The 10,514-nt window shown below is 37.4% G+C and overlaps 1 protein-coding gene across 1 annotated transcript; it reads left to right on the top strand.

Annotated features, from left to right (window-relative positions):
* The first annotated feature begins 3,595 nt into the window (after positions 1–3,595).
* Positions 3,596–7,680, top strand: LOC134654253 (trypsin alpha-3-like). Its single transcript, XM_063509720.1, has 5 exons — positions 3,596–3,814; positions 4,408–4,675; positions 5,036–5,125; positions 5,355–5,545; positions 7,460–7,680. The coding sequence occupies exons 1-5, from the start codon at positions 3,605–3,607 to the stop codon at positions 7,562–7,564; spliced, it is 864 nt and encodes a 287-aa protein (XP_063365790.1). The 5' UTR covers positions 3,596–3,604; the 3' UTR covers positions 7,565–7,680.
* Positions 7,681–10,514: the final 2,834 nt, after the last annotated feature.

Raw genomic sequence — 10,514 nt, 5'->3', positions numbered from 1 at the left:
TATTTTTGAAGAATAAAGAGAACCTTTCCGAAATGGTGTGGCGAGAATATTTTTCTTCAACTAGGCTCGCGCGCTGGGCATAGACCAAGTCTATCAGTGGGACATTATAGGCTCTTAATAAATAATAATAATGCTCCGAAGTAGAGAGGAAGAACATTCCCTTCCTATATCTCACGAGAAGAGTCAAATTAAGAGGCCTCGGCATGCCTTGTCTCACTTGCGATTTTCTCATTGGCCTTATTTTTCCTATTTTTACAATTAGTCATAAAAATCTATTAGAAATCTACTACCTGATTAAAAATGGTATGATTGTTTAGCTAATTCCTATTTATCGCGGATTATATTTAAAAGTCATTGTTATTGTGAAAAAGTCCAAGAAAGTGAAAGGAATTACTAAAATACGTACGTACGTAGTAGATATATAAAAAATAGGTACATTTTTATCTACGGATTATGAATGACGCTATTCAAACAGGGAAAACCAATGAACTTAGTTATATACTATCGAGCCGCGATCATAATAGGATTTAGCAAATATTTGGTATTTCAATAAAATCTAAAATCAAAAGCATTTATTTTGTTAAATAGTATACAACATAACACATTCATGGTTGGGACTTCCTAGTAAGTATGTATAATATCTGTGACAGGAAGCCCCGCTCTTCTACATTTGTCTAGTACATTTGTACACAGTTAACGACAATAAAGTCTAACATTGTGCAAACGAAACAAAATAATAACTTACATAATATTACTTATTTATTTATTTATTTAAACTTTATTGCACAATACACAAAAATAATGTACAAATGGCGGACTTAATGCCTAATGGCATTCTCTACCAGTCAACCATCGGGCCAAACAAAGACATGTAAAATTGGTGCAAGGAGAAAAAGGAATTTACTTATTAGAAGTTAGTAAACAACTAAACAATTAATAATTCTGATAAACTACATGTAGAATACACAAATAAAAACACTAAAATATAGGTATATAATTAATATACTACCCTAAAATGGCGAGAGAAGGCTTGAGAGGGGGGTGAGAAGGGATTTTAATGCTACTGCTACAAAAATAGTGTAATCCAATTTAAAATGGAGCTATAGTAATACGCATAATAAAAAAATCGATCTAACAATCTTCCAAAATCACCTTTGTATGAAAACCCCTCTCACCCCAAATACGAGGCACTACGGGGTGAGGTGGGTTTTCCTTATTATCGTCAAAGTTATGAAATGGAACTACACAAAATAAAATAAAAACTAAAATACAAACGTCCGGAACACTTATTATATACCTACACCATTCAGTTTTCATATGTAAAAATGAAATGTTATCGAGGTTTGAATTTCAGTTTTGACCCTACTCACCCCATTTTACGGTATTACATATTTCATACATACTCATAATATATAATATAATGATAAACGCTACTCGAACTTTTGTTTCAGCAGATACTTATGTAGCAACCGCTTGAAAGCTAACTTGCTCGGGGTTATTATTATTACTATTTCAATATTTGTATAATTATTAACATTTTAAATTCTGCATTATATTCAAAAAGAAAGAAAGAAGTGATTAGCTTACAATTCGTGTGTGTGTGCGTGTGTGAGTGTGTTTGTGTATGTGTGTGTGTGTGAGTGTGTGTGTATGTTTCAGTTACTATTGTACTCATCATCCTAATAGGGTTTCTGTTTCGTCGTATTATACATTCATGCCAAGGTAAACAGTAGATATTATTTTTTTCGTTTATCATATTATAATAGTATTTTATACAATCGTGATATAATGGAGAGCTTTTCAGTCGAGTACCGTGTTTAGGCAACGAAGCTTGCTGAATTAAGGTACGAAGGTACTTTACAGTTTTATGTACTCGTAGTACCGCCGCTGTAATATATAATTTTTGTCATAGTAAGCTGTTCACTAATTTTATAAAGTTCTTGTGTTGGATAGGGATATGGTTTTTGGTGCACAACTTTTAGCAGACATCTTTGACTTCGTTCTACTTCTAAAAATGTACTCTTACTTGCACCACCCCATATAGTAATACAGTAATTCATGACTGACTGTGCTAGAGCTACGTAGATTTGTGACAGTTTTTTTTATATTTTTTTTTTTATAATTAGTAATATACCTAAGTTTTTTTGAAAATCCACACCAGTTTTATAATTTGGATAAATAAATAAAATTACAGTCAAAATTATGAAAATTACTTGACCGTACTGTACCCGTCAGGCTATAAGACGGAGAGCTAGTACTTGAAAATGGTACAAGATTCTTTATCAAGCAATCTAATACCTTTAAACGAACAATTCTTGTTTATTTAGGTATATATATATTTATTTATTAATTTATACACCGTGTTATTTTTGTTTTCCGTTAATTTTAAGGGAAGATTCTTCAGGTTAAATATAGTTAATTTCTCTAAGAAACTAGTGTTTTACTCTTACGGTTTTTGAAATATTCAATAAATAAATTTAATTGCTGATCCAGTGTAAAAGGTTCGGGACCTCACACTCAATAAGCAAACCATCAACTACTAAGCTGTGTTTTGGCATGTGCTGTCATGAATAAATTGTAAGCTTTGTCATACTTGACACTAACTTTTGCGTAACTCTAAAGGACCTTTTACAATTTAATATTCATTTACTTTGTATGAAAAAATAAATAAATAAGAAGCGATCTACTATGTAGCTTCTATTCATGTACTTAGCAACATGTCTAATTTAACGGAAAACAAAAAAAAAACACGGTGTATAATAATATATATTTCGGGGATCTCGGAAACGGCTCTAACGATTTCGATGAAATTTGCTATACGGGGGTTTTCGGGGGCGAAAAATCGATCTAGCTAGGTCTTATCTCTGGGAAAACGCGCATTTTCGTGTTTTTATATGTTTTCCGAGCGAAGCTCGGTCACCCAGATATTATTGATTATGAGAGCAACGAACGCAGACAGTTTGTTTACTTGGTACCAGTACCAGGTCCGGTGGCCTAAAGATGACAAGCGTACATTGACAAACTCCAAACGAAAAGAAAAAATACTTATATCGGGATGACAAATCTTGTGACTATTATTTATGTTTGGTAAGGGAGTCTGCTAGCTGGCGCGGGTGCACGGACCACCAGTTTGCGCCGCCCCTAACCCCTAATGCTCATCTCATACTATTTTTCGTTAACCCTCCCACCCGCTCCGTGCAATCGCCTCAGCTAGCGGACGCCCTGAATCGTCCATTAATACTGCTTCAGTAAATTCGGTTGTAGGATTAGGATTTTCCAACTCACAAATAACTTTGAAAATCCTAATCCTATTATCAGTATTTTTAGCCACAGCAAATACGACGTTATTATAACCAGCGATCGTTTACAACAAGATACTTAATTAATTGCGCTTAAAGTCCGTTTTGACACAAATGTATACAATTACAGAACACTTTATGCGATGACACTAGCCGTCCGATTTAAAAACATATCAGTAATTAATTAGAATTAATCCCAGATAAGAAGAAAATCAATTACTCAGCTGACATCAGAATCTTTTGGTGAAATGGTATAAAAGGACATGGAATGGAATGATAGTGTATAATCAAGTTGCAGTCTCAATATGAAGCTCCTTATTGCGTTCGCCCTTGTGGGGCTTGTTGCTGGTGGTGTCATAGATGCTCCCGCCGACTCGGTGGTGGAGCTTGACTACCACAACAAGATCGGAATCCCACTTGCGGCACGCTTGAAGGCGGCCGAAGAGGCCTTGGACTTCGATGGTGCCAGGATTGTAGGTGGAAACCCTGCTGCTCTTGGACAGTACCCTTACATCGTAAGTACTCCATACTTTAAGCTTTTATCGAATGCAGGTAGTGTCTTTTCTTGGCAAGCGCTGGTTAAACTGTATAGACGCTCAGATCCTACTTTCAAAATATAATTTGCCTACTTGAAATTTGTTTTTAACGCAATGTTGACTAATTATAGAGATTAGGTACCTAACTCCAACTCCAAAGAAGTAACAGAACCTAACATTAATTTGGGCTGTATCCTTTCGCATAAATACAAGTTTATTTTAACGGACACAAGTTTATTTTACTTAAGTTACCTACCTAAGAAGTATCAGGATTAGCAACGTGCCAAAGAGAATTTACAAAAACCGCAAAGTTCCCATGAAATGCTCTCGGTATTTTTTACTGAATGACGTAAATGTTAAATAAAACAGTCGTTATCCCTAATCTGAACGAGGACTTTCTAAGTGGAAACTTACTAAACAGAATTTTGTCATAAAAGATTTCAGAAATTTTAAGATTGTTCTACTTGCACATTGCTAATCAGGATATCAATACCTCCTTTTGAACCTACTACAACTGTAAACATGTGTATCATATCTCCTTTAAAATCACTGTTACTTAAAACTGTTTCCAGGGTGGCCTAGTCATCGCCATGTCCACCGGCGGCACCTCCGTCTGCGGCTCGTCCCTCCTCTCCAACACCCGCGGCATCACCGCCGCCCACTGCTGGCGCACTCTCTTCTCCCAAGCCACCTCCTTCACCGTCGTCTACGGCACCACCCTGCTCTTCTCAGGCGGCACCAGGGTCACCACCACCGATGTTGAGCTGCACGCCAACTACAACATGCTCACGCTTGTTAATGATATCGCTATTATCAGGCTTCCGTGGGTCACCTACACCAGTAAGTATTATCCTTATAAGTTGGGGTTTATTTTATGTTTACTTATTTCAACTGTCAACAAAATTCGCAGTTATGTAGGTATTTGCAACATATTTATGGTCCAGATCTCGTACAAATCTCAGTAAGAGTAGCTGACAGCCGATGGATGCGGGTTGCGCAGCTAATACCTACATGATGTCATAGTGAGAGTTTTGCACCGAGCTTCATTTCGATTACCTAATAAAGTCATCATCATCATCATATATTTAAGCGTTAGACTTTTGTCGGTGGAGCGATTTCCATGCATGTCGGTCATCTGCCTTCTCCTTGACAGCCTGATACGACACAAATATGTTATAATCACTTAATATTGTGTTACAGACGTCATCCAGCCCATCCCTATCGCCACCGGCAACTCCGACTTCGCCGGCACCTTGGCCTGGGCTTCCGGCTGGGGCCTGACTAGCGATGGTGAGATTTATAATGTTTATCCCTCTTATAAAATTTTACAAACCTCAATCAGTAACTTTTTATGATTGCTTCAAAATATTTTTAGCATAACCTTTTGACCAAAGACGTCAATTGACGTGCGAGTCTGCAAACTAATATGAAACTTCGTGCATTCACCGCCAACGATAGGTGTGGTGTTCAAAGGGTAGAGCCGTGGTTTTTTTTTAATTTAACATTATTATCGTCCCAGGTGGCTCTCTCACCACCGCCCAGTTCCTGTCGCACGCGCAAGTGCAGGTGATCGCTAACTCCGTGTGCGCGGCCACGTACGGCACCGGCACCGTGCAGGCCACCACCATCTGCATCGCCACCACCGAAGGCCGCGGCACCTGCAGCGGAGACTCCGGCGGCCCCCTGGCTAACGCCGCCAACAACCTGCTGGTGAGTACCTCCAATATCTTCATGTCCATACATTAGTTCCTTTATGCCAACCAGTGCGACCGTCATAACCTCCACTCTCTGTATCGCCACCATCAGACTCCAGCGCGGCGGCTAACGTCGCGTCGCTGACACCCAGCTTGTAAATAACTGAAGTTGTTTCCACTTCTATTTTGACTTCTATGCCAATTTTTATGTTCTCCTCCGGTCGGGACTTTACCTTGGGCGTAGAAGCCGGACTAATGGATGACATGGGTGTTCTGATCAATCAAAATAGATGAAATTGAAGAAAATTCCTCCTTGACAGGGGCGACTAGCGTAGTGGTACCTAAGTGGAATTTTAAAGTTATTCGTGGTTAAATTATTGAAGAGGAATTTTAGAATTCCTCGTTTTATAATGATCGAACTAAGTGGATTATGTGGGCAACAAATAAATTCGACCATTCATAGTGTCGCATTGCGTATGTTTTGTCCCTCACGGCCGCACGCGTACGTCTATTAGGATCCTACCATCTATGCCCTCATCCAATGTGTCGGGCAAGGTTATCGGTTGTCGACAAGATTTCGTATTACTCAACGCCCTAAAAACTCAAAACTCGGGGATAGTTTTTGATTTCAATTTTAATTGTGATAAACTGATAAAATTAGGTAGATTTAATTTAATTAAGTATACGATTAGCTTCATCAATCAAAGTAGTATTATTTATCAAAGTAAGATTTTTTTTTATCATGGATTATTGTAAAAGAGATAACGAAATGACGTTTAAGTACGCATTACATATATCTCATGGTCATTAATAAAACTAATTATATAGGCACTTCATTCTTTTTATTATCAGTCACATAAATTATAATACTATTTAAATTATGCTACACAAAAAATAATTAGTAAGCAGACATCGAATGTGTTTTCTTATATTCTGAACCGTGCTAAAGTGACTGAGCATGAGGATCCAACTTTTTGGTTGGTACCAAGTTTAGCAATTAACGATTTTGACATTTTCGTATTTTGAAACTTCTTAAATCTTAGGAGACATTATTAAATTGTACATCGGGACTTAATCATCGCGTATTTAAGTTTTAATATTTATGGTCTCGGAAACCATTTCGGAAAGGTCTCTTTATTCTTCAAAAATAGTGGGTAAAGGCTACCGCAACCTCATTCCCTTGGCTATACATATTCGCAAATTCCCAGGACATTCCGCTAAGCAGCTTTGGTTGCCGATGAGACTTGGCACGGGTTACACAGTCACTAAAAATGAGATGCCAGGGGAATGAAATTTTTGTAGAATGACCTATAGACCGGGATTACCTTTTGTATTTTATTCGAGCGTCCGATATGATATGATACGATCGACGTAGTTACATGCATCTTGTTCACGGGTAAATCTAATGTTTAGCCAGTCTTCTCCGAGACCACGTGGACGACGCCGTTCTCGAAACGTCGGAGGTAAATCTTAAAACATAGATTCGCGATTAAGTCCCGTTGTACAATTTAATAATTTGTAAAAATAGTGAAAGTTAAAATCAGTGATCTATGGAGACTTTAGACATAACATTTAAAACGACCGGACTTAAAATGCAAAAGTTTAAAACGGCGTCTGACTTGACACGGATAAAAAATGTAACAAGTCTCCTCATACTCGGATATATTTCATAGTATTTTTGTCTATCATCGTGCCGCCCACCATAAAAAAATATAGCCAAGGAAGTTTGAATCTTGTTGTGTTTTCAATTGAGTTGAATTTCATTTGTTCGAAAATTCTAAAGACAAATGAAATTCTACCTACTTCGTTTTTAATTAAGGTTGACATTCCATCGAAGCTGAGTGTATATCCTAATGTACATTGGGCAGTACGAGGCTATTTAAGTTCCATAAAGCTTCTCTGTATTACCCATTATATATTTATCCTCCAGATCGGTGTGACTTCCTTCGGCCACCGCGACGGTTGCCAGCGCGGCCACCCCGCCGGCTTCGCTCGCGTCACCGAATTCGCCGCCTGGATCCAGGCTCGTATGTAAACTGTCCATAGGCTACGACACCGCTTACCACCAGGCGAAGTACATCCACCAGTGATATTAAAAGTTCATGTCAACTGTAATTGCGGGTGGATTTGTGAATATATTTTTTGTAAATAGCTACAAATGTTTTCTTGTTAACTGTTGCAATTATATTATTACATCTCTTTTGAAATAAAACACGTAACTATTTCGAAATGTATGGCTCTTTTCCTTCCAATATTAACCATTATCTTCGTTTGCGACTTGCCTTGTTTCACGATATGCCTAGGGATTTCATGATCTGCCTGATTTTACGATCGGCCGCTGCCATGTTAACCGCGTAAAGTTTGAATGCAGCTGCGTATATCTGCGCGCATCTCATCTGCATCGGCCTCGTTAATGCCATTGTGCGCCTGCGCCGTTTCTCAAAATGGCCGCTTTTACTTCCCGCCATCTTGCCACGGAGTAGGTTTGAGGGTGGAGAAGAAAAATGGCTGCGTTCTGATAAACATTTTAAAATCATGATATTCCATTCCGATATGTCTCCATTCCATAAATACCTTAATAGGGATGATGACACATGTTGAATTTTATAACAAAATCTAGTAAAATAGATAGCAAACGAGCAATTTATCACAATAATGTGGATATTAAAATAAAATATTGAAAAATTACAAAAATACAGGACCTGAAAGTTTCAAAATTTAAGTTTTTTGTAACTTCCAAAAACGATAAAAGTAAGGGTACCATTCGATTCCTTACATTTCATCCAAAAAAAATATGGTATAGCAACTATATACATAAACGCAATATTTCACAGACAAAAACGCAATTTTCTTGTTTTGCCCATACTACAAGATGGGCTCCCAGAGACCTTGACGTCACGTCCCTTGTCATTTTGTTTAGGGCGTTTCGCGAGTGAAGTGCGACTGTCGGCCTTTGACTACAATTTATGACTTTTGTGTTACTTTAATGCAATGGGTCCCATATAGACATTTGATCCTAAAAACAAACCCGATCGATTGATACCATAAATGAAAATTAGTCATGTAGCCTATTGTATTTGTAGTTAATTGAAAGTACCCTCAAAAATACTATTGAAGTTTATATCTACTTACTCATGTTTATTTTTAATTCACGTGTATTTTAGTTGCCTCGTATCTATTCGAAATGAAAAGTACAGTGTTTAACTTTGGTGAAAGGCACCGTTTCAGACTTATAAATCATAAATCATTTATTTGACTCGAACTATTGGCGCTCCTACTGGATTCGAGCGCTAAACTAGGTACCTCGACAGAAATGGGTTGCTTTCATCCCTTGGTTAACAATCTACTAATTTCTCCACCGCGTCTGTGCTCCTTGGCACTGCCACGTTAACATCGTCGCTTGCACTATCGTGTACATCTCTTGCAAAAAAACAGGTCCTTTGGCGGTATGCGGCGCAACATCGAATTGGAGTGTTTCATGTCTTAAGTCTTAAAACAAGTCGTACAGCACAAGTTACGACTCAGGTAAATTAACTTTACTTGTAATGAAGATGTAATATAATGAAAGTTAGCCACTGTTACAGTAAATAATGACAACGGCTTTTATTAATGTGTAGATTTCTGTATCGTATATGATCTTCATTTTATTTTATTCAGATATTTACTCGATTACTTTGCCACACATGTGGATAAAATGGAACTTTCTCATCAGTTTTTGAACAATCAAGAGAGCCTTTACTAGCTGGTGGGGTGAAAATAAAATTCCTTAACATGAGAAACCTACATAAGCGGGTTGCAAAACCTATAACCTATAAACTGTAATCGCACTAACCAAGCAATATCACATAGGTACAATAATAAAATGTCATTCGCTTCAAAAGTTTTTTGCCACCCATCCTTTTCTACCCCATAAATCAATGGGTACGCAAGCGAGACAAACAACCACCGGTTTAGATAGCTCGGCAGTCGCCGGCAACGCACGAGCGACCACGAACGGCTCCAAATTCTGGTTCGATTTTCAAAAATACGGAACGTGACGGTTGGTGTCTTGCGTGACCATTGTTTGAGCAGTGTTTTTGCGAGTGTTTCTTGAGGATTGTGAACTGCGGAGAAACTTTCTTGGTAAGTAGGTATTTAACCAATAATAACTTTCATGTTGTTTTCTATTTGTTTTTGTGTAGGTAGCTTTTTCAGTGCTTCCTGAAATATTTTCATGCAACATCATAAGACTTGTTGGGCTTTTAACTTAGTTTAGTAAATTTGTATATTCAAAATTGTAATTGTATATTGAAAAAGGCGCGAATTTCAAATTTTCTATGGCATATTAACCATTCGCGTCTACATTTTTTAAATTTGCCGCCTTTTTTTACTGACAAAGTGGCTCTGATACCATCAGTGCAGTCGTTTCCGAACGCGATATTTTATATTTTTCAGGGAAATGATACGAATGCTAATTTTAATTTAGCACTGTTATTATTTTAAGCCATTAAATCGCGGTAGGAATATCATAAGGCGAAAATCGTCTTTATAAACTCATCTGACCACGCTAACTTATTTGCATAAACAAACATTGCAGTAAGATATATGGAGGTAGGTACATGTCCCAATAAGTTCCATACATGACGTAGCACTTGGCATAAAAACTTGCCCGACTCTTTGAAATCTTAGCATCTTTGGCATTATTAAAAATTACGCTTGTCAAACTAAAATTTGGATCTAGCATTCTTCACAAAATCAAAAGAGAAGCAGTAAGCATGACGTAAACATATTCTCAATTATAAGGAAATTGCGGTAATTTTATAAAACTTTGCCATGACATTCAGACTACAAAACAACAACTTTTGCACCTGCCGCGGGCGTTACGCAAGCTGCAAAGTGAGGTTATGTATTTACCGGCAAAATTATTACTGGCCTGTTGCAAAAAAGCGATATTGTTAGATACTATATAATTTTATTGACCAAGTATTTTTTATAGCAATTTGCTA

This window comes from Cydia amplana, chromosome 14 (genome assembly GCF_948474715.1).
Source record: "Cydia amplana chromosome 14, ilCydAmpl1.1, whole genome shotgun sequence".
NCBI classification, from domain to species: Eukaryota; Metazoa; Arthropoda; class Insecta; order Lepidoptera; family Tortricidae; genus Cydia; species Cydia amplana.
Note: the sequence above shows the minus strand (reverse complement) of the source record. Positions and strands in the feature narration are given on the sequence as shown.